This window comes from Eptesicus fuscus, chromosome 2 (assembly GCF_027574615.1).
Source record: "Eptesicus fuscus isolate TK198812 chromosome 2, DD_ASM_mEF_20220401, whole genome shotgun sequence".
Lineage (NCBI taxonomy): Eukaryota > Metazoa > Chordata > Mammalia > Chiroptera > Vespertilionidae > Eptesicus > Eptesicus fuscus.
In genome coordinates, this window is record NC_072474.1 from 69768199 (window position 1) to 69793617 (window position 25419).

The window sequence follows — 25419 nt, forward strand, 5'->3', positions numbered from 1 at the left end:
AGTATAGTTTAATAATGTTCCTCTGTGTCCTGTATTTCTTATAAATTCATAGAGCTAGAGCATGATCAGAATGTCTGGTGGTCTTTCTTTTTGTGATATCAGCAACCTTTGGTCATTGTCTAGATTTGTGATTTATTCTTTATAATTTATCATAGATGTTTAAATTCATGACTATAAGGATGTATTTTCTATATTTAGACATTTAAATGTGGTTAGATTTTTTTAATAAAATATGAGCTACATGTTTTTCTTTTGGTTTTCCAGAAATGCTTACATATTGATCCAGACAAAAGGCCCTTCTGTGCTGAGCTCCTGCACCATGATTTCTTTTGTATGGATGGATTTGCTGAACGGTATAGTACTGGCTCATGTTTTCCAGGTCTCCCCGGCCTAGAGTTGAAATAAGTTCTCCATAATAGTAACAGACAGTATTTCTCTACCCAGCTGCTTTTATAGGATCTCATATATTTACCACCCTACCTCCATTCATCCTTAGCAGCCATGGAATTTGTGGGAGTGGTCTCCTGTATTCACTAACTTAGGGCTCTTGGTTTTCCGGCTTTTATTCCTGTCTTCCTGTGGTAACAGGTATCACTCAGGTCACTGATTTCTATGTTGCTACCAGTTGTATGATGCCATAATCTTGGGTGCTGATGCATTTGCAAAGGTACCATCTCCTGTTGTTGCCAAACTCATACCACACCCAGTCCCTGCTGACACTGCTGATGTGCTGGAGACCTTGGTGTGCCAAACCTGTGGGTGCCAGAGCTGTTGGCATGTTCTCTGGTGCTGTTTGAGCTACTGGCATCAGTATAGCTGAGAAAGCAAAAATATAGTGAGATGATTGGTAATGCTTTATATTTTTACAAGTCTAGTTAATATCTAGCTTAGTAAAAGACATATGGGTTCTCATATTTGCTTCTAATTTCAGTAGTTGTGATATGTTGTGTAGTTTGAAATATATGAAGAAACCCTGACCTCATACAAATATGTTGTTGGGAACTGGAAGAATATTTTACTAGCTTTTTTAGATAATTGTGCGCATTCTTCTTTGATCCCATACCAAAAACTTTGATGCTATACTAAAACTTACAGTGGTAGTTCTTAAATGTTGGTTGTGGAATCTGAAACCACATCAATGAGCTTTTTTTACCCAGTTACATTAAAATCTCACACTTTGAATATAGGTCTTTTACCCATGTATACTTTTGTAATAACATACATTAGTCATTTGGAAAATATTGTTTTGCTGTTATGCAGATCTTTAAAATGTTGACCTATTTCATTATGCCACATTAAAAAAAACCACATTCAGAAAAGTCTCATCAGAAAAGTCTTTAAATATTGGGCATTTGCTCAGCTCAAAGGAGTGGATACAAATTTAACAGAATTCCAATTTTGCATAAAATTTTGAATTTTATTAACACAAATATTACCAGTTGTTTTCCTTGAAGTGACAAGCTCCTTCGTTCACTTTTTAAAAGAGAATATATGCTAAATACCCCCTCTGAATAACAATAGCTCTTCTGTCAGTCTTTCTTTCAAGTAAAAATGTTCCAAGAAAAGGTGGCTAGTTTAGTTTGTATCGCAAACAATCACACAGTGCTTTCCTTAAGATAACCATTGTGCTTCAGTTTGCAGCAGTTCTTTTTGCATATTCCCATATTGTCACACAGAATATAAAAAAGGCATATGTTCAAGGATTTAGATTTAATAAAATTAATACTTTTTTACTGCTTTATCAGGGACATCCTTAAATACAACTCTCTCTCTCTCTCTCTCTCTCTCTCTCTCTCTCTCTCTCTCTCTCTAACTGAGAATGTGTGGCTATGAAGAATACAGCGACTGCTAGTGCAGTTCGGCGCCACTGTTGCTTTCACCAGCGCAAATGTTATCAGGATGAAAAGGAAGTCATCTTCCTCTTAAGAATAGCTTTGGCTTTTGAACCTCCTGAAAGGTTCTTAGTGATTCCCAGGGGTATACAAACTACCTTTTGAGAACTGCTAATGTAGGCCATAATTTTTCTCATTTTAAATAACGCAATCTAGTTTAATAGTCAATTTTAAAAATAGATATCTTGAAAACCATTTTTCCCCCTTGATTTACCTGTCTCACACAATTTTAATTGTTGACAAATGTATTTTTATGTAGGTTCTCTCAGGAACTACAGTTAAAAATACAGAAAGATGCCAGAAATATTTCTTTATCTAAAAAATCCCAAAACAGAAAGAAGGAGAAGGAAAAAGATGATTTTTTAGGTGAGGAGAGAAATACTCTTGTGGTACAGGTAAGTGTCCATGTTTTGATGTCTATTAAATTTAAATTTATTATGTTGGATGGTGAAAAAAAGGAAGGTTAAAATATTTTCTGATGGGGAATAAGTTTATTTTTAGCTTCTTTATAAAAATGTATTTTTTCTGTAGACGTTGCCTGTTTAAAAAATCTTAACATAACATGTAGTGAGTGCCTACTGTGTACCAGACTGTGTAGGAAATCATACTCATTCAAGAACATTTAGACACACATGTGAGTATCCACATACCAATACATGGACACAAACACACATGAACACCATTTTCCCCCCTTAAATAATAGAAGAGAAAATATTGCCCTAGCCGGTTTGGCTTGGTGTATAGAGCGTCGGCCTGTGGACTGAAGGGTCCCAGGTTCATTCCGGTCAAGGGCACATGGCCTGGGTGCAGACTCGATCCCCAGTGGGGGGCATGCAGGAGGCAGCCAATCAATGATTCTCTCTCATCATTGATGTTTCTGTCTCTCTCCCTCTTCCTTCCTCTCTGAAATCAATAAAAATATTTTTAAAAAAAGAAGAAGAGAAAATATCATTGTTAGAATTTTATATAAAGTAGAGCATTTTAAAATTGAAATTTGGGTATTGAATTTATTTGAAGTTTACTTTCCCTGGTATGTTATCCAGAATTGGTTCTTGGTAAGGTAATTCAAATCCACCACCAACCACTCCTGTTTTCTCACATGAACCAAAAGAAAAGACTTTCAATTTTGTGTTTCCTGACTCTAAATATATAGGAACAAAAGTGGGCATGCCTTCGAACAGAAGGTCAAATTACAGCGGGAAGGTTAGGGAGAGGTGGGGGAGATAAGAGATCAACCGAAGGACTTGTATGCAAGCATATAAGCATAACCAATGGACACAAAACTCGGGGGGTGAGGGCATGTATGGGAGTGGAGTGGGGAGAGGGCAATGGTAAGATATGTACACATATAATTCCTTAATAAAAAAAAGAAAAAAAAGTGGACATGCTTGATTTCTCTTCCACATTTCTCCCCACTGAAATATTTATAAACTAGATATATGTATCATGTAAATCTGAGGTGTACAGGACATGGCAAACATAGGTTTACAGGTGTGAGTATGTGAAACAGAGTTTATTCTTGTATTATTATTTATTAATTACTGTATTATTTTCCATATGAACAACTGTAAACCTACTTTACCCCACCCTGTACACATCAGAGCTAGTGTAAATTGCATTTCTATTCAAAATAAATGTCTGACTGAGAATCTTGGGTTTAATTTTAATTCCATAGGTAGATAAAAAAAAAACCAGAGGCACAAAAAGGTGATGTCTATGGAATTCTGGTTTAGTGGACAAGTACTTTATAGGTAGAGGTGATTTTTCATTATCCTCAGATCATTAATGTTATTAACATTTTTATTATTGCTCAGGATTCCAATGCTGACCCCAAAATTAAGGATTCTAGAGTATTAAAGATAAAAGGGTCAAAAATTGATGGAGAGAAAGTTGAAAAAATCAGTCGAGCTTCAAATGTCAGCTGTCTCCATGACAACGGGACTAGCCACATCAAAACAGTGCCTTCAACAAGCCTTAGAGATTGCAGCAATGGCAGTGTGGACCACACAAGGAATCCAGGCATGGCTATTCCTCCACTTACACACAATCTTTCTGCAGTAGCTCCTGGTATTAATTCTGGAATGGGGACTATCCCAGGAGTTCAGAGTTACAGGTATGAATTAAGAAAATAAGGACAAAAGGTTGTTTAAGGATATATTTGCAAATTTGTAAGTGATTGTCATTTCAGCCCCATTGTGTTACTCTCAGGCTTCTGGATACTGTTCATTCTTGTCAGGTTGTTGTTTCAAAAGACTTTCTGGCCTATATAATGAAGATTATTAGCATTTGGTCAAAAAATTAACCTGAGTCCTAAGAAAGTAGGGCTGTATTGTTTAAGGTGAAGAGAATATACAGCTATTTATTCTAATAACATGGAAGGAGGTTGTCATAACAAAAGAAGTAATTGATTTTCAAGGTCTGTTTCTGCATTGTATGGCTACAGGCATTTAGGGATACAAAGAAGCTCCTTTGGGGAATTTTGCTTAAAGAAGGTAATTTGTTTGATGGGAGTTGGGGACTGGGTAGGAGGCATGAGTATAGGACAGAATGTTTTACCAGATCTGTGCGCACAGTGTATTTAAGAACAGGCATTAAATGCTGATTAAACTGCATGTCACTTGGTGCTATGTAATTTGGTTTTGTGCTTGAAAAATAATTACTGTTGGTTCTAACTTAATTTTTTTGTCCTTGTTGTTACAGAGTGGATGAGAAGTCCAAGAAGTATTGTATTCCATTTGTTAAACCAAATCAACAGACTCCATCAGGCATTTATAATATTAACATGACCAAACCAGTAAGTGATCTGTTTTCAGTGGTAGAAGAACAAGCTAAGTAATTTCTAGACTTTTATTAATATTAAATATAATAGTGAAGAACTGAGATTTTTATTTGAGGACAAATCATAAAATGGAAGCTTAATTATGCAGGTATCTTTCACATTTATGATTAAGCCTGCCATAATCATAAATGTGAAAGACTTAAAGTTTAAGTAAGTTTTAGAAAGTAATATCAATCTGGAACTTAAAATGTAAGATTTTATTAAAATGACATCTGTTTTAACTCTTTAGGCAACAGTAAATTTTCTTAACCTAATGCTTGGTGATCAGTGTTGTTGTTGTTGTTGTTGTTGTTTTAGAGTAGAGAAGATAAATGGTCTTATCTCCCCCACACTAGGATTTTGGTAAAAGTATTCTGTTTCTTCATTTAACAAATATTTATTGATTACCTATTATGTATAAAACACTGGAAATGAATGAGTCAATCTTTCTCTCCAAGGAACTCTTGGTTTAGTAGAGGATCAGCAAGTTAAAGCATAGATTGTAATAGAAGCATGTACAAGGTTCATATGTCTTCTGAAGCTTCAGAGGAGCATTTTTATGCTCAAGATAGCTTCTTTTTAAAGTTAAATCATCATCACTCTTCCACTCAAAACCCTCCCTTGGCTTTTCATTTCTGAGTAAAGACCCGAGTTCTTGCAGAGTCTTTATGTCCCATTCGCAGCTACTCTCATTCTTGATCAAGCTATTCCAACCACACTGATTTCCTTGTTATTCCTGCAACATGGTCAGGCATGCTCCCACATTTAGGCTTTTGCACTTGCTTCTTCCTCTGCTTTGGAACATTCTCCAGATAATCCAGAAAACTTGCCTTTTCTCTTCCTTGGCTTACATGAAACCTTATTATGAGGTCTTCCCTAAAATGATAAATCATTTTGTCTCCCATTACTTCCTATCCTCTCACCTTGCTTAATTTTTCCCCCAGTATATATATTTGACGTCCTCTACATTCTTTTATTTATATATTGTCTGTCTCCCTCACTAAGATGTAAGCTTCCAAGGCAGGGATTTGTGCTTTGTTTCCTCACTGCTATCCCTCACACCCAGAACAGTGTCTAGCAAATTGAAACTGCTTAAGAAATGCAAATGAATTCTGCCAGGGAAAGGGAGGTATGAACGTATTCCCCAGAAAAGTATTTTTCTCACAAATGTTCCTTCTCTACTTCTTTCATTATCCTCAGTGCTGAAAATTATAGCCTTTCTTTTTCATCTCTCATGATTTAGACATTATATTTGCTTGTTTTTAAGTTTTTCTTAGGCTACAGTATCTGTACCCATTGTGCTTTCCTTTTGATATAGTCTCCCTTTTGATTTCTCTGTGGTTATTTTGTGTTTTACATTCCCACTCTGCTTTGAAGATTCTTTTGCTCAGCTAGGCTATTCCAAATAGTTGGCTCAATACCATTTTTCTGGAATTGATATCAGCCTTCTTTCAGGCATTGCATAACCATCACTGGCTAGTAATTTTAGATCTTATTTCTGTTTATCCTTCTTGGAACAGGCAATTAAAAAAGGAGGTAAAGATTAGTGGGGGGAAGATCCACTGGAAAATTAACGGAAGCAGAGCTAAGCCTAAACTTTCTTCAACTTCTTGGTTGAAGATCAATAATAAATATATTATTATAAACATCTCTTATGCATTTTACTTGCCACTGTTTGACTATGTAAATATGGTAGTTTGGACTTATTTATTCATTTATTTGTTTGTTTATTTATTTTTGTATTTGCAGATAATTTTTTTGAACTAATTATTCTATTTTGTAGCTGACTTGAGCCAAGAGCCTTAGTACTTACTCTATTAAAAGAACAAACAGAAACATCCAAAAGAAAGAAACGCAAACTCTCACTTCAGGACTTTTGAAGACTTTGTGGGAGGCAGAGTGGCATAATTCACAGAATATTAAATTTGAGACATCAAGGAACCTTAATGGCTTAACACTGTCATTATAAGTGTTTATGTATATAGTTCATTATACATACATACATATGTAAAACACATATATGATTTCATTATATATAGTTTTTTTTAATGTTTTTTTTAAGAAAATCACACACTGTATATATTACCTGTTCTGAAAATGTAGAAAAGAATATAGACTTTCTGTCATTCTCAAATGATACAGAAAAATGCCAAATCCATAAAGGTGCAGAGTTGAAGTGCTCCTACTATTCTTCACTTTATTATTTCTCAGACTTTATCAACTATGAAGTAATAATACTAAGATTTGGAAAATAATTGAAGTTGTAATTCAATACTTTTTTGGGGAATATGTTCATACCTCCCTTTCCCTGGAAGAATTCATTTGCATTTCTTGAGCAGTTTCAACTTGCTAGACACTGTTCTAGGTGTGAGTGAGAGCAGTGAGGAAACAAAGCACAGATCCCTGCCTTGCAAGCTTACATCTTTATTTAACAACTGTGTAACTAGGAGATAGTACGTGGTAACTCTGAGGAGCAGGACAAGGACAAATGTTTTTAAAATAGGCAGCAAGATTATGTTGGAAAAGCAAAAAAACAACCTAGGACATGTGATATACATGGCAAGATAAACTGCTCAGAATTAAGCAACTATATGCTGAAAAGCTCAGCAAGTGTCCTAAGGCCTGACCTTGCTGGCCTGATGCCCATCTGCTAACCTTTTACTGATGGCCCGGACTTACCTGAAGGCTGGGAGAGGGAGAAGGAGAAACTCATATCAACCAGTAATTTACTTGGTAGCAATTTTAATACATTTACTGAGGGAGAGGTTTGAAATAACTAGGTGAAATTGTTTTTTTTGTGTGTGTTACTTTCGTTTTTCAAATATTGTATTATTCCAGATCTTCAAATCCATACATTTTAGGCTATGACTACAGTAGTTAGAAAAGGGGCAAGCCCGGTTTACCTGGAAGCTAATTCATTTGTGTTAATCATTCTGATGATATTAGATCACTAGTGAAAAGAGCCTCCTTCAGGCAAATAAGAAAAGAAGAGAATACGCAAAGACAGATGTCCATTTGCCTGAATTAAACTATAATCATCTCCCTGAACTGAGAGCCTTGGAAGGCATAGGTATGTTTACAATGCTTTTACCTTGTCAGCCCTTTTGTTTGCATTGTTTAAAATGTATGTGAAATGAACAGAATATCAAAAACTCATACATGTATGTTAAATGAACAGAATATCAAAAACTCGTAGTAATTTCACATTTTTATGTATGTAAATATGTATAATAAGTACTACATACAAAGGGACAGAAGGTGAAAAACTAACAAAAATGTCTATTTTTTCCCACTGTGCTTATGGTTATTTTTGTGCAGCTCGAAATTCCAGGCTAATGAGGAAAGAGAACAAAAATCTTTCAGAATCTCAAATTCCTTCTCTGGCTGCTATTGACTTGCATGCCTCCAGTGTTACACTGCACCAGGTACAGAAATTCTCTGTAGGTTGTGTGGAGCTCCCGTGTCTCTCATATTTCCTGTTCAAGTTCCTTAGGGAGAGCTTGCTCTTAAGGATTGGGAAGGTTTATTGGTGGGATCTATAAAATTTTGCTTGTTAAATTGTGTATTATGGTTCATTGAACTTAGTATCTCTATGACATATTCTATATAATAAAACCCTAATATGCAAATCGACAGAACAGCGGAATGACTGGTCACTATGATGCACACTGCCCGCCCCCCCCCCCCCCCCAGAGGGAGGCGACCGGCAGTGGTGATCAGGGGGTGGGGCCTGCTGGCGGGTGCCAGCGGGGGAGCCCCCCAATCACCCTGCCCACCGGTCACCCCACACATGGCCCTGATCCCTGGCCAGGCCTAGGGACCCTACCCTATATATTGGGAACAATCTCTTAGATTTAAAAATTAAAACCTGGCAAGGCTACTCAAACACTGAAAAATCAGGATGATGCAGTGATGACATGCATGGACTCTGGCTTGCACATTTTGTGGTCCTGATTCTGACACTTATAACTGTGTGACAAAGCCAATTACTTAACTTCTCTCTGCTTCAGTTTTTCCACCCATAAGATGGGGAAAATGGTACTACTGCCTCAGAAGGATCATGTTATGTACTGCTTTTTATAATCAGGGCAAAAAAATGTAGCTGCCCATACAACAGCAAGATGCCTTTCACCTGTATGAAAAATATGGTCACTAGTGCATGCAGTGTCCCAGACTGTGAGAGGGAAGTCTGACTGCTGGTTTAGATCCGACAACCCCTGAGGGGTCCCAGATTGCGAGAGGGCACAGTTTACAGTAATCAATGTTTTATGATTAAAAATGTGTGTGTGTGTGTGTGTGTGTGTGTGTGTGTGTGTGTGTGTGTGTGTAGCCTAGTTATGGCTTTTATATAACTACAGGTTTTGTTGTAGGTTATAGTATTTCACTGCATTAGCCCCAAAATTATAATCTATCTTTCAAAGAGTAAAACTCTGAAACTGTTTTTATTCTTTTAAAATGTATTGTCTGACACTTTCCCCCAAGATGATTCACTTCATCCATGTTAAAGATTTGCTATTACTACAGTCATCTTTTTCTATAATTTCTCTTAGCTCTTAAGACTGTTTATGTTTCTGCTACTTTTATATCAACAACAGTCATATCGCTCATTTTCACATTGAGGAAACCGGCAAATTTTTAAATCTCCTGAGCCAACCAGAACTTGCTACAAACTTTGGATATGTATCATTGTACTTCACTTTTACTTTTTCAGATTTCTCACCTTTGCTTGATGCTTGGAAACTTTTGTTTTAGAGTGAAATTCTCCATTCTCATTTTTTAAGCATTTCCATTTAATTTAATAGAGAAACTCTATGTTGCTTCTTTATCTATGTGAATACTCTTTTCTCCTTAACTATGTTACTCCTTAAATAATTTTGTAGAGCTCTCTAAACAAGGGGAATAATATTGTTGAGGATAAGTTACAGAGGCGGTTACCCAGTGATACTGAGAAAAAGGGTTTATTGACTGCTGTTGCTTTGCCTTATCTCTTGCTGACAATTTCTGTAGCAACATTATCAAAACTAAACAAATTCCTGTTGTATGAAGATGAATCACTGTCACAGATTTAACATCTGATAACTATAGAGTCTCAATAAATTCCTTGTATACTTTTAAACTTAAGTTTAATGTGCATTTTAAAGGTGCAGAATTTTTCATTTGCTCTTTGAGAGTGCACTATGGTTCAAAAGCACTTTTCAGGGTTGACATAACCAAATCTTGTTTCAGTCAATGGAAGAAAAGGTTTTTATTTGTTGTTTTGAACTAATCTTTTTTTTTAAAATATGTTTTTATTGATTTGAGAGAGAGAGGAAGGGAGAGGGGTAGAGAGATTGAAACATTGATGAGAGAGAGAAACACCGATCGGCTGTTTCCTTCCTACTTGGTTTGGGGCCTTCAACCAGGGCATGTGCCCTGACCAGAAATCGCACTGGTTACCCCTTGGTTCAGGGGTTGATGCTCATCCACTGAGCCATGCCGGCTGGGCTGAACTAATCGTTTTATACATATAAACTGGTTCTGCATGTTTAGTCTCAAGTTACTTGCTTAATTTCCAGTTGTATTTAAACTACAATAAAGGAGAAAGTCGGTGTAACAAAAATCACAGATTAACACCAAAATAACATGAGCTTATGTACAGAAAATCTGAAGGAAAGAGAAACACCATGAGACTGAAAGCAAAAGACTTTCTGGTAGGCGGTGTGACTTGCCCTGCACTCTTACTTTATTATTAAGAATACATTGAACTATGTTTCATTTCTGTACATAACACAAAACTTTTCACCTTTATAAAAGTCTATTTGTACCTTTTGGAAAAATCTGTAAGATAGATTTTTGTAAGTAAAGTGTTGCATAATCCCCTGCACCGCCCCCCCCCCCCCGACACACACTTATACATGTTATGTACTTATGCACACAACTACATGTTTTTTCCTGTAAGCATGGTTTTAGCTTTATCCCACAAATTTTGATATGCTGTAATTACATTATCATTCAGTCCAAACGTTTTTTTATTTCCCATGTAATTTATTCTTTAACCCATGAATTACTTAAAAATGTTGGTTTAATGGTTAGATATTTGGAGTTTCCCTGGGTATTTTGTTATTATCGATTTATAATTTAATTCCATGTGGTTAGAGAATATACTTTGTATGAATTTAATCCTTTTAGATTCATTGAGATGTGTTTTATAGCCCAGCATATGGTCTATATTGGTAAATTAAACTTGTTCCCTTGAAAATAGGTATATTTTTAAAAAAATATATGTTATTGATTTTTTACAGAGAGGAAGGGAGAGGGATAGAGAGCTAGAAACATCGATGAGAGAGAACATTGATCAGCTGCCTCCTGCACACTCCCTACTGGGTATGTGCCCGCAACCAAGATACATGCCCTTGACCAGAATCGAACCTGGGACCCTTGAGTCCGCAGGCCGACGCTCTATCCACTAAGCCAAACCGGTTAGGGCAAATATGTGTATTTTTTAGTTGTTGGATATAATGTTCTATAAATGTGAAATTAAACTAAGGTGGTTGATAGTATTGTTCAGATCTCCTATGTCCTTAACTGTTTTTTTGTTGTTTACTTCTATCAGTTACTGAAAGAGTACTGTCAAAATCTTTTATGACGGTTGTGGAATTGTCTATTTTTCTCTTTTATCTGTTTATTTTTGCTTTGTGTATTTTAATCTCTTTTTAATTACATGCACACTTAAATTGTGTTGTCTTCCTGATACATGTTCCTTTTATTATTATGAGATGTCTCTCTTTAACTCTCATAGTACTCTGGGCCTTGAAGTCTATTTTGTCCGAGATTAAAGTAGACACTCCAGCCTACTTATACTTATGTTTCCACGGTATATCTTTTTACTTTTCATTTACTTTCAACTATCTGGTTTTTATACAGTGTTCCTTTTGTCAACAGCATATAAGTAGGATCTTTCCTTTGTATCCATTCTGTCAATTCCAATTCTTTTAATTGGAATGTGTATTAGTTTTCTATTGCCGATAAAAATTACTCCAACTAAAAACAATATCCATTTATTATTTCACAGTTTCCATGGGCCAGAAGCCCGGGCCAAGCTGCTTCTCTCCTTCAGAGTCTCACAGGCCGAAATCCAGATGTCAGCAGGGCTGCATTTCTTTCTGGAGGCTTTAGGGGAGAATCCGTTTCCAGGCTCCTTCAGGTTGTTGGCAGAATTCAGTTCCATGTGGTGTGGGACCTGTTTCCTTGTCCCTGTTTCTTTCCTGGCTGATCCCCAGGGATTGTTCTCGACTTCTAGAGGCTACCCACATTCCTGGGAACCCTGGCTCAGTTCCACCATCTTCAAAGACAGCAACATTAGCTGGATTTTTTATTTTTATTCTTTGAATCTCTCTTACCTCATCTTCTGCCTCATCTCTCTGACTCACTCTTCTGCTTTTAAGGATGATGTGATTACATTGGGCCCACCAGGATAATCTCTCTACTTTAGGGTCAGCTGATTAATAACATCAATTTCATGTGCAAAGTCCCTTCACACAGAAACTAAATTAGTTTGGTTGACTAACCAGGGATAGGCATCTTAGGGGGATATCTTTAGAATTCTGGCTAGCACTGAAAATTTAGGCCATTAACATTTAATGTGATTATTGATATGTTTGGGTCTAGCTCTGTTTTCTTTTTTTCTTATTTGTTCCTCTGTTTTCCTTTTCCAGTCTTCTTTCATATTTAAATATCTTTAGTGTTGACTTTTGGGGATATCTCTTTGTATTATTTTTTTAGCCATTGGTCTACGGGTTACAGTATATATACAGTATATATATGTGTGTGTGTATATATAATTTTCACAGTCTACTTATAGCAAACATTAGGCCACTTATAAATGTAAAAACCTTGCAAATATATTTCCCTTCCCACCAGCCTGAACTTTTTTTGAAAGAATTTTATTTATTTATTCTCACCCAAGGACATACTTGAAGAGAGGAAGGGAGAGAAAGAAACATTGATGTGAGAGAGAAACATCACTTGGTTGCCTTCCATGCGCGATCTACCTGGGAATTGAACCCACAATCTAGGTAGATAAGTGCCCTGACCAGGAATTGAACCGGCAACCTTTCGGTGCACAGGATGACACTCAAATCAACTGAGCCACTATGGCTGGGCCACCAACCTGAACTTTATGTTAGAGTTAATCATATATATTTTACTTAGATACATTGAAAACTCCACTACACTGTCATACATTTTGCTTTAAGCAGTCATAAATATTTTAAACAATTTATGAGAAAAAAGTAGTCTATATTTTCCTAGCTACTGACCATTTCTGTTTTTTCTGTTTTCTTAAAGATTACAGTTTTATTTTCTGGTATTTTCCTTCCACAGGAAAAACTTACTTCTTGCAATTCTTGCAGAGTAGGTCGGATGGTGATAAACTCTTAGTTTTCCTTCATTTGAGAATGACTTTATTTTGCTTTTGTTCCTGAAGTATATTTTTGTTGGATATAAAATTTGAGTTGGTAGGTTGTTTAAAATTTTTTTCTCTCTCAGGACTATAAGGATGTTATTCCTCTTTTCTGATTTCTGTGATTTCTTGGGGGAAATGCTCAGGTATTTGAATAATTATTCTCCTGTATATAATGTTTTATTTTTCTCTGGCTGTTCTCAAGATTTAATTTTTATCTTTTGTGTTCATTAGGTTGAGTATAATATGTCTAGGTGTAGTTGTTGTTGTTTTTATTTTTTTAATGTACCCTGTTTGGGGTTTTCTGAGCTTCTTAAATCAGTAAACTTATACCTAATTGGGGAAGTTAATAGACCTTATTTTTTCAAAAAAATTTTTTCCGCCACAATCTCTTTTCTCCTTCTGAGATTCCAGTGACATATATGTTAGACCTTTTGGTATTTTCTCACAGGTTCCTGAGGATCTGTTCATGCTCATCCATCTTTTTTCTCTTTATTCTTAAGACTGGGTCATTTCTATTGATCTGTAGTAAAGTTTTTTGACTCTCTACTTTGTCATTTGCATTCCGCTATTAAGCCCATCCAGTGAAGTTTAAAAATTTCAGTACTGTTTTTTAATCCTAAATATCTACTTAGTTCTAGACAGTTTTAGAGTTCTACTCTTCTACTAAGAATTCCTGAGCCTTCATTTCATTATGTTTTCTTTCATCTCATATACCATAGTTATAATGGCTACTTAAAAATAAGTATACAAACACACACACACATACACTATATATATATATATATATTCCAACATCTGGACCACCTCAGGATTGATATTTGTTGATTGACTTGATCACACTTTCCTGGATGTCTTTATGTCCAGTATTTTTGGATTATATCTAGGACATTGTGGATATTATGTTGTGTAGCCTCAGGGTTCTGCTATAAAACTCTGGAAAACGTTGAATTTTTTGTTTTAGCAGGAAGTCACCCAAGTGTGGTTCACATTGTAAATTCTGTCTTAGCTTCTGTGAGAGGTGGTACAAATATCAGTTCTCTAAGTCTTTCTTATCCTGGTTTGCACCTGTCCTGTACTTGTGTAGTTCAGGAGACTTGTGCAAGTGATTCAAATCTCAGTTTAGTTCTGTAAGCCTTTGCTGTGCTGGTCTAAAGCTCTCCCATGTGCATATCTCAGGAGTTGGACTGAGACTTCTGCGGCTAGAATTAGAGGACCCCTTTTTCTAGTTCTCGTCCCTTCAGAATTCCCCCCATCCTTTTTGGCCTGCAGGGATTCCTTTTCCTGGTTTCTCTGTAAAGATGGGGTTTCTTCCAGACTTTTAGCCTGCTGCACTTCCTTACTACTCTGGGACTAGGGCAAAGCCACAGGAGGGAAAAACAAAATTGGAAACCTACCCCCACATGAAAGGCCACATCTTCAAATTTTTGACTCCTCTCCTTAATCTTAGTGGGCTTTTTTTTTTTTTTTTTTTTTTTTGTATCTTCCCCAAATGTTTCTTTCTTTGTTTTGATTGTTTGTTTTAGAATAAGTAGGAGAGGGGGTTTGTAGTGGGTTTGTACTGCCCTGGCACATCCAAAGTACACTTTAATATATGTATCAACAAAGAGGTAAAAAAAAAAAATAACATCCCCTTACTTCATCTTTTGTGCAAGTAATTTGAGCTATGAATAGTTAATTTTAAACATCTGGTAACTGAACAACAAAAATAGGGGTTTACAGGGAGTGGGACGTATAATGACTAGGAATCTATAATGCTGGATTATGAATTTATAGGTACCAGGATCTCCCCTGCCAGAGGATTCAGAGGCTGATTTACCTTGGATGGAGCACCAGCACTGAATGTCAGTTTGGTTCTGAACGGGGTAGGTTTTCTTCCCCATATTTAAAGCTGTGTAGCCTTTTTTTGGGGGGAAATATTTTGTATATTTGTAAATATAATGTGAGAAAACAAGTAGGATAGAAATCTAGAAAGATTTTATGTAAAATATTTGATGGCATGTATTCCTCCTGTGCTTTTAGGTGCTGCTCTAGCGCTTGAGATGACATCCTCTTGGAACAAAAGTGCTGATATCCCAGGAGGAGATATACATGGTTTTGATAATTTACTTCTGAACTGCCTGCATTTTCTGAGAAATGTTTTGCAGAAGGAAAGACAATGACTCCCAGGTGTTTCAAAGGAAGATTGGGCAAGTGTCCTCCCCAACTGTTACCCATCATCTTTGAAGTCCACTGATGCTATTTCAAGATATATCCAATGAAAGAATAGTGATATGGTTCTTGTTACATGAGTGTATATTTACTATTAGTAGGTTGTGTATTTAAAGGTACCCAAGATTAACAGTAAGTAAAAAAGGGGAGAAAGATTATAAAAGTTTATGTTACTTATGCATTGAACTTTGTGTGTTACCTGCATTAATGTGTACATTTATTTAGGAGTGTGTTTGGTGGATGTGGGTGCTAAAAACTAGAATCAGTTGAAGAAAATGAAAAAAACTAGGATCAGTTAAAAAAAAATGTTTCCTTTACCCTAACCTAACTATAAAAACACATTTAAGAATCTTGCTTGTTTCTAGGCTTTAACAAGATATATGCCTGCTCTCTATGGATAGATGTATTTCTTTGGTTTCTGTGATTATAGTTGATGTTTGATCAGTGTATCATGGGAATCTGTCTCTCTGCTGATCTTCTAAGAACCACATTACATGCAAGTTTTGCAAAGAACCCTTTTTATTTCTAACGATTTGGTACAGCCGGGTCTGGACAGTCCTTTGCACTGTGGGATTCGGGGGCTGATGTTCCTGTGAGCAGGAATGTGATTGGGACAATGGTGGGAAAGGAGAATTTTGTAGGTATACCTTGGAGTTGAATCCTTCTCATTGACAAAAGAGGTGTACATGCAAAATCAGGAAATGGGAAGCAGGGTTACCCTGCTGAACTCCCCAGCCGAAGAGGCTTTGGGCACGGGATGAACTTTGTTCTGGACTTTACTCCTATCCACTGGTAGTTTGAAGGTGATATTACGTAGAATATCTTTCTAACATCCCAGAGATATTCCTGTCTTCTTATTTCCTCAAACACCTAGGCCTTCCCAAAAGCTTGTAACCAAGGTGCAAAATTATTAACCCACAGGACACACATCTTTCCTAAAACACTGGTCCTCAACTTTTAGGTGAGAGAGTTAAACCAATTTGGCTCTCACTTTTTCGTTTCTGGGTTTCAAGTCATGCTCTGCATTTATCGTTTTAGAGAATGGTTGTTAAGGGGACCAGAATTTGTGTGGGGTCTTTTGCCTTAACCAATTAATAGTATGTTGTTGTTTTTTCCAAAAGACATTGACTAGAACTTAGCCCAGGAATTTTACTAGCACTTTTCTCTATTACCTACCCTGTGGAGCTTAATATTAAACTTCTAATCATACTTACCTGAGCCTCAAAAGAGTAGGACATTCAGGAGGCAAAATAAGGGGCTGCAATGTAGAAGTCTATGTAGGTGGCTCAATTAAACTTTGATCTTGATTTTGAAACGCTATCTTTAACCTCTGACCAGGTGTTTGACTAGACCAGGTATGGCTAATATGCTGAACAAAGTTAGTGTATAGGCATTAATAGGCCTCAAATTAAAATATTATTATTTTTACTTTGAATTATGTTGTCAACAGCCACCACAGCATAAAAAGCAGACACTACTTAAAAGCCAAGTAGCTGTCCAATTTATTTCAATGTTAGTTTTACTTAAAGATTGGTGTGAAAATATCACCTCAATGTCTGAGGGTCTAGGATTAGACCTTTTTCATTCTGTATTTGCGCTAGGTATCTTTTATGGATTAAAACACTTTGTGCACTTTAGAGTTAAAGAACTAAAAACTATTTACTATAAGTCCAAGTTGAGACTTAAAGCTCGTATTTGGTTAGAACCTTGGAAGAACTACTTGAGAAAGATTTTGCAAATTGGGGCTATAGACCCTGAACTAAAATAATCCTATTTTTTTCAATTTAAGGTTACTTTGTCTTTCCTTATAAGGATATGATTAAGTCACATACTAATAGGTATATGTATATGTAATGGTGGGAAAATGGGCTTGCTGTGTGTATGTATATTTTACAATTAATAAATATTATATGTTATTGAACTCCATAGATAGTTTTTATTTGCATTTATTTAATTACTAAACTATAAACAATGTATAGAACACTGTATGGTGTTTAACAAATATGTTTGAAATAATCAGTTCTTTTTGGGAAAGTTAGGATATAGGGCTGACAAGTTAATTTTCTTGTACAGCCAGTGATACAAGCCATCTGGTCATAAAGTAACATGTCTTGTAAAGACTACCTGGTAAAGGTGGTGACAGACCCAGGCTTAGAACCTGATTCTCCTGATTGAGAATCCCCTGCTTGGTTAGATTAACTAGCATCCTATTGAAATGGAAACGTAGAAGATGTATTGTCTTGTGTGACTCTCTCATTATTGGTTTCTTTATCTTAATTGTGCTAAAATATAAGGCTGGATCTATAAGCAACTGTAAATCAGTTTAGATTGAAAAATGTGACCGACTTATTTTCTGAGCCCTCCTCAATGTAACCGAGTCACTGGCAGAGGATCCGAAATTCTAGGGTCACTGCTCCTAAAGCCTTAAGTCCTAGTGTATTGGACTAAGTGGATTTTTCTCTATTGCTTTGTATTGTGTTTTTACATTAGAAATGGTCCCCTAACACTATGTGAGTGAAAAATTATGTTCTCACATTGCTTTTTAAATGGTTTTATTTTTTCTTTTGATTGCTTTAGACATGAACTATTTGAAAATGTAATGAACATACAGTTTATCTGTTTCTTTTAAAAAAATATTTTTATAGATTTCAGAGAGGAAGGGATAAGGTGAAAGAGATAGAAACATCAATGATGAGAGAGTATCATTGATCGACTGCCTCTTGCACGCCTCCCACTGGGATTGAGCCCGCAACCTGGGCATGTGCCCTGACTGGGAATTAAACTGTGACCTCCTGGTTCATAGGTTGATGCTCAACCACTGAGCCACACCAGCTGGACTATTTGTTTCTTAACATGTCCTTCTGCGAAATTCCTGGCCCCAAATCTTAACATCACTCATTATCACTTGTGTGTAATTTGTGTGACTTGTGATTTAGACCTTTGTGTTTACAGATGTTTGGGGATATCTGACATCGAATGTATTATACACTGAGACATTTTCTTCACAAAACAAAAAACCATCCATAAAATGTCATCGCCTTTTGCTCTCAGTGAAATCCGCTCCCCTTCCCCGGCAGATGTAGCCTTATTTAATCCTCTTGTTCTGCTTTGTCATGCAGGGGCATCTCCAGTGGAAGTGAGGAAGGTTCTAACAAAACTTTTGAAAATGTGTTGTTGTCTAACATGAATGAAAACAAGAATCAGGAAAATGAAATAAAAATATCTCAATTCAGCCTGTTTTCCTATCCATAGATTAGGGTAGGATCTTCTATCATTCAAGTGAGCAGGTTTTTATGTGTTTATCTTCATTCATCTATCTCCTTGCCTCTAGATCTGGAAAGTGATCTCTATTAATATTGCTGCTAGAATTAAAAACCATCCCTCCCCCCCATGGCAACAGTGTTTCAGTTGGTTACTTCCCTGTTTTTAGCCTTTTTCCTTGGATTATCATTCCTTTTCTGATATGTATACCTTCTTGTCTGTCTCCCACTAGACATATTTTTAAATAGTATCATCTGTTTATGAAGTTGCTCCTAGGCTCCTGCAGAAGAGTCAGGGCCAGATTCTGAAGGCACATGTGCAAGAACAATACTCAGTGTCACTGCCCACTACGTTTTCTGTGTTTCTGAAGATTGGGAACCACACTTTATTTAGCTCTGTTCCATACCATCTAGCAAAGCAATTCCTATGGGACGATAGTAATAATATTCCTTATGAAGGTAGGAATGTTAGTCATATTTTACAGGCAAGGTAATAGGCTTAGAAAGTTTAAGGAATTAACTCAGTGTCAGTCGCTCAATAAATGATAGAGCCATGCATGTTTGTTGAAGTAAATATATGGTCATAGTTTTTAGATCTGGAATCAATTAAAACATTTTTTGTTTAGATAATATAAACTCTGGGCGCTTAGACTCCTGGAGCTATACATGTCCTCATCCTCTTAAAAGAGTAAGAAGTGCATTCCTCCAGCCACAAACAAACCTTCGCTCTGATTAAGCCAAATTTGGATATTGCTCATCTTGAATTGAGCATGTCTCCTGGGGCAAGGCATGTTCTGATTAGCGTGGGCCTTTGTTAAATTCCTTTGTCTGAATTAATAATGGGAGCTAAAGGACATGGGATTATGCTGATTGGTTCAGGCCAATCACAGCCTCCCCATGGAACCACCTGGCTCCTTCAAAGCCCAGGGGGAAGAGAATGGATGCTGGCGAAACCATCGCAATGTTCACCAGAGGTGGACAGTTCGAAGCTGCAAAAGGTATGTTTCATTTTGGATTTTGACTGATTCTTCTGAATTGTCCTCCGAAAGTGCTATACCACTTTACATTGTCATCAACAATGTATGAGAAAATCTATTTCCTATATTGGAACTATTTTAGATATTAATAATTTTTATTTTCACCAATTTGATGGGTAAACATTATTTTGCTTTAGTTTACATTTTCTTGATTACTACTTGTTATATATACTTTCATATATTTTTCTTATTACTGATTTATAGACCATTTGAGTTCCTTCTTCTGTGAATAAAGATATTATCGGTCATTTAAAAAGCAGATTTTAGCTTGACTATTGGAGATACTCCTCTGTAGATGTGCCTCCTACCTCCTGAAAACAAAGGCAAACACCAGATTCAGATAATACAGTTTGGCTCAAACTATATTGTAGGATCAAAAATTGTTTTGTACTGGGAAATGCAACCTAGTCAGAGGAATGTAGTTTTAATTACACTTTTCTTCTTATTTCATCTTAAGCAAGGCAGTCAGGTCCCCTTTCTTCTGATGGGTCCTGGAAGGAAAGAAGTTAGTAAGAGACGAGCGCTTCTCCCTCCTCTGCTAGAGGGATGAAGGAGAAGTCAGTTCTGCTGGAATGGACAGAAGTTATTTAAGGAGAGTTCTGAAACACCTGAACTGAGGGGTGGCTGTAATTGGCCTTAACATTCATTTCCCTGGGGTGACACCCTAATCCTTTGGCTCTGCCCAGGACAGCCTAGGGCTGCCAAGCCATGATCCAGGAGGTGGCAGTAAAGCCCCACTCACTATCACCCTTATCCTTCCCAAGGGGAAAAATGCTAAAAACCTGTGAGGAATTTGACCGGAGGGGTATTTTCTGTTCCTTTTATCCATGCAATAAATAGCCTTCTTTTTTCCATTTTTAAGGGCCCAATATTAAGGAGTGCTTAATCTATTTGAACTGCAGAGGTATAATTGACATATCACATTATGTAAGTTAAAGGTGTACAATGTGTTGATTTGGTATATTAATAAATTGCAAAATGATTATCACTATAGCATTAGCTAATACTTCCACCCTGGATTTAAGATCTACTCTCTTAGCAACTTTCACGTATATAACATAGTATTATTAGCATGATCATCATGCTGTGCATCAGATCCCCAGAACTTATTAACCTTATAACTGGAAGTTGGTACCCTTTGACCAATATCTCCTTATTTCCCCTATCCTCCAGCCCTTGGTAACCACCACATGCTTCTCAGAGTTTGAATTTTTATATTTATTTATTTTAAATATATTTTTATTAATTTCAGAGAGGAAGGGAGAGGGAGAGAGAGATAGAAACATCAATGATGAGAGAGAATCATTGATTGGCTGCCTCCTGCACATGCCCTACTGGGGACAGAGCATGCAATCCCGGCATGTGCCCTTGACTCAAATCGAACCTGGGACCCTTCAGTCTGCAAGCCAACGCTCTGACCATTGAGCCAAACCAGCTGAGGCTGAGTTTGAATTTTTAGATTCCACATATAAGTGATATCATATAGCACTTGTCTTTCTCTCACTTAGCAGTCATATATTGCTTACTGAAACTTTGGTAACTACCAGTCAATAGAATATTTGAATGCTTGTTTGATAAATGAAATCTACAATTGTAAGGAACATACACATACCGATTTCCTTTACTCTGCAGCATTTAAAATATTCCAACTGATATTTCACATATATACAATAAGACACATAAATCTTAAGTATATGGCTTGATGAATTTTTATAAATGTACACACCCATGTAAAAACCACCCCGATTAAGAGATGGAATATTGATTTCTAGCTCCCAGCATGCTTCCTTTTGCCCTTTCCCAGCCAATTACTTACCAAAACGTATTACTATTCTGACCTCAATCACCAGGGATTAGTTTTGTGTGCTCTTGAATTTCATATGAATGGAATCTTAAATACATTCTTTTGAGTCTGGCTTCTTTCACTCAACATGAAATTGTGAGATTAATTTATGCTGCTTCGTGAAGCAGCAATCCCTTCATTTTCGTGGCTGCGTAGTATTCCAGTATATGATACAATAACAATGTTCTTATCCATTCTATTGTTGATGGACATTTGTGTTGTTTCCAGTTTAGAGGTATTTTGTGATGATTCAGTGGGTTTCCTTGGTGTTGACTTGAGGAGTTGCCGAGATGTATAGAACTGATTGCCCCAAATAAATTGTTTCAGTTGTGTCTACTCTTTTGTACCTCTCAGCCTTGATTTGTTTATCTTGCTATTGTTTAGAACAAGCTTAGAGATTCTTATAGGAACCTGTTATCTATTTACATTTTATTATAAAAATAAGTCAAATGTGCTCTAGGCTTAAAAAAGGAAAGTGGTAGTTTACTTTATATATTTTTAACTATTAAAAGTACCTGAACATTCTGACCACAGTTTTCTTTAAAATTAGAGCCAGCTTTTTCTAGATTATACAGCTTGTCTGGGAGTTTGAACTTCCTACTATGGAATTGGACATCTGTCATTATGGGCTGAATTTATTTTCTCCAAATTCATGTGCCGACACCTTGCTCTTGGACTTTCAGCTTCCAGAACTGAGAAAGAATAAACTTCTATTGTATAAGACCCCCCCCCCCCCAAGTCTATGGCATTTTATTATAGTAGTCCTAACTAACTAGCAAACTAAGATACCTCCTCAAATAGTTTTCCAAATGTCACAAGGTAACATCTATAAAATAAGTCTTTTTCTTAATTTTTTCATATTTAATCAGAAACTAGCAAACCCCAGAGTTTACCAGTGCTTTAATGTGCTGTCAGGAGCAGGCCCAGGCAGCCCACATGTCCTTCCTCTGCTTGGCTGTCCCTGTGGCCACACGCTGCCCACAAAGCCCCAGAAGGCGCTCCAGCACGGCTGCGGTGGACAGTGCCCTCTGTGAGTACTAGGACGCCGCTGTGTCCCACGCTTTCAAAAGTTACTGTTATTTTGGGGGGTGACAGAGGAGTGAGTTCTGTGCGGGGGCGGGGGGAGAATGGACCCTTTCTCTAATCTGTGCCACACTTTGTCATGTTGGCCCCAAGGCAGCTCTATGTTCAGCGTCTCCTAAAATTTCTTTTAAAGACATTTTTATCAGCATCTGGTGCTCACCACTGACCCAATCTCCAGGCTCAAATTCAATCCAGGTGGTGCTGTGGAAGTTCATGCTGTCTCATGTCTTCTGTTGATCCCTTTGAGACCCAAACTTCCAACCATACTTCCCATCCTCCCCCAAATATCAGTGAACGTGAGAGTCCCAACTCATCCAGCCCATGACTCTTAGTATAACTAAAGTGTGAATCATTACAAGGGTGTTAGTAGTGTGGGAAGCAGGAATAGGATTTCATTTTTAACTTATCTTTAAGGCATGGATAAATCTAAGATTAATTATTTTGTGAGGATTATTTATTTATTTATTTATTTTAGTTTAGAATTCAAATCTTTCTTTGTGCTGTAAAGGAGAAGAGAAATGCTTAGTAATAATATACATGATGCAACAGGACTAGTTCTTACCATACGGAGCAACATACAAGCACTTTAACCGCCTACCTTTACAGATTTAATTTCACAACAGCATACTTGAACATATCTCTCCATACATGCATGCCTAATACTCCTTAAATTCCAATAGTCATTGTATCATACCTGAATCATTAGTTAAGACTTGAACTATCATGCCAACATATTTTTAAACATTAAAAAAAAAAAAAAGAACCCAGAAGGCAGAAAAATCTCAAAGGAAAAAGTATTGAGGATTTTTAAAATTTTAAGTAAAATTTAAGGGGGAAGAGGGACATATTAAAAACACACACACCATGGTAATACTTTACCAATTTAATAGATGCAGCTCGAGAAACAAATCTATAATAACAAAAGCGTAATATGCTAGTTAGACTGGACAGCCGAATGACCTTCCAGACATCATTCCAGATATCCTTCTGGATGAAGCTGCAGCAGCGGGGGGTAAGGCAGAGGCAGTTAGGGGTGATCAGGCAGGTAGGAGAGCAGTTAGGGGCAATCAGGCAGGCAGGCGAGTGGTTAGGGGTGATCAGGCTGGCAGGAGAGTGGTTAGGGGCAATCAGGAAGATAGGCAGAGGGGTTAGGGGTGATCAGGGAGGCAGGCAGAGTGGTTAGGGGCAATCAGGCAGGCAGGCGAGCGGTTAGAAGCCAGCCATCCCAGATTGTGAGAGGGTGCAGGCCGGGCTGAGGGACCGCCCCATCCTCTGCACGAATTTCATGCAGCGGGCCTCTAGTATTAACATAAAGGGTTTTCAGACCTTCCCCTGAAGTTTCACAAACAGATCACAACTTGTAAAGGTCTGTCCTCCCACCTCCTTGCCTCACCCCGTGTTTTGCTCTTATTCTCCCAAAATGATTTTGGCTGATAGTTTATTCTCTACTGCTGGATTATTTAAAAAGCACAAAGAAACATTTAAACTAAAGCTGGCGATGGATTATTAACTCTAACCTTAGCAAGAGTGCATGATCTCTGTTTGTTACCAAACATTACAGTAAGTTTACAGCAACCACAAAAGATTATTTGGTTCTCCTTGTTTATAATGACTATGAAAAGATAATAGTAAGCAGAAACTTTTGCTGTTATTGATACTGACCACAAACACAGGAAAGACAAAAGATGTGTTTGTAAGGCACTACTCAACAGACAAAATTTCTTCAGAAATCATTGCATTTTCACTTGGAATTTTCAATCACAAAATATCTCAGTGGGGGAAAAAATGAGTTACAAACCCAGAAGAGTGTATCTAACTTCATTTTGCATGCACACCAAAATCTCAGACTGAAATGTTTTTAAAGTCTACATGGAGCTGCATCCTCCCAGGCCAAGTTCCCCTTTTCCAGTGGGTTGCCTAGCCTGGGGTGTTGCTGTCCACTCTCGGGCCACTCTAGGCACTTGCTATGCAGTGTTCCGTAGCTTTGTTTCCCCAAGATCCCGTCTGCTTTTTAACCTTCCTTTTCTTTGTACCCCCACCCCCAGTCTAATCTTACTCTGTCGTTTCCTCCATCTGTCCCCAGGCCCTAAACTAACCACTTCCTCCCCCATGACTAACCCAGGGTGGCACTCCTTGTCACTAACGCCTCTGTGTTGTGGTTAATAGTATCATTTTACTTTCATTTTGAGATAACTTCAAACTGCACAAGAGTTGCAATAACTGTACAAAGAACTCCCTTGTACCCTTCACCCATTATATACCAATTGTAAAAATATTTGCCACATTTGCTTTATTTCTCCCTTCTTCCCATTCTCTCTCTCTTCTCTCTCTCTCTCACACACACACACACACACACACACTTTTTTCCATAATAATTTGAGATTTATTTGTAGAAATCATACTCCTTTACCCTCAAATACTTAGATCTTACATAAGTATGTTTTCTTACCTAATTATCAAATTCAGAAAATTTAATGCTGATATAATACTTTTACTTAACACATGGCCCACATTAAAACTTTGCCATTTGTCCCAATAATATTTTTCATGGCAATCTCTCCCTTTCCTTCCCACCTCCAGGATCACATTTAGTGGTTGATTCTTTGTAATCATCTTTAATCTTTGTCTACCATGACCTCTTCATTTCTAAAGATTACAGGGCAGTTGTTTTGTAAATGTCCCTCAATTTGGGTTTGTCTGATGACTGCATTCAGGTTATGCCTTTTTCTCATAATTAGAACTTCAGACTTGCATAGGCTATTTTTACCACAAAGCAAAAGTTGAATTTAAAGGTCATCACACCCTCCCCACAGAAGTCCCATTGCTTCAAAAGCG

At 37.0% G+C, this 25419-nt stretch overlaps 1 protein-coding gene across 2 annotated transcripts in view; it reads left to right on the plus strand.

Moving 5' to 3' along the window:
• The window catches only part of CDKL2 (cyclin dependent kinase like 2), a 43847-nt gene extending 26567 nt beyond the window's left edge, over positions 1-17280 (plus strand). The window contains exons 7-15 of one of the 2 annotated variants that reach the window (XM_054728237.1): positions 265-353; positions 2152-2287; positions 3707-4005; positions 4593-4686; positions 7657-7780; positions 8029-8135; positions 11762-11893; positions 14927-15015; positions 15173-17280. In XM_054728237.1, coding sequence (XP_054584212.1) covers positions 265-353; positions 2152-2287; positions 3707-4005; positions 4593-4686; positions 7657-7780; positions 8029-8135; positions 11762-11893; positions 14927-14992 — 1047 coding nt within the window. In that variant the 3' untranslated portion in view covers positions 14993-15015; positions 15173-17280. The remainder of the gene's footprint in view (positions 1-264; positions 354-2151; positions 2288-3706; positions 4006-4592; positions 4687-7656; positions 7781-8028; positions 8136-11761; positions 11894-14926; positions 15016-15172) is intronic. The other variant, XM_028148463.2, reaches the window with a different exon arrangement.
• Positions 17281-25419: the final 8139 nt, after the last annotated feature.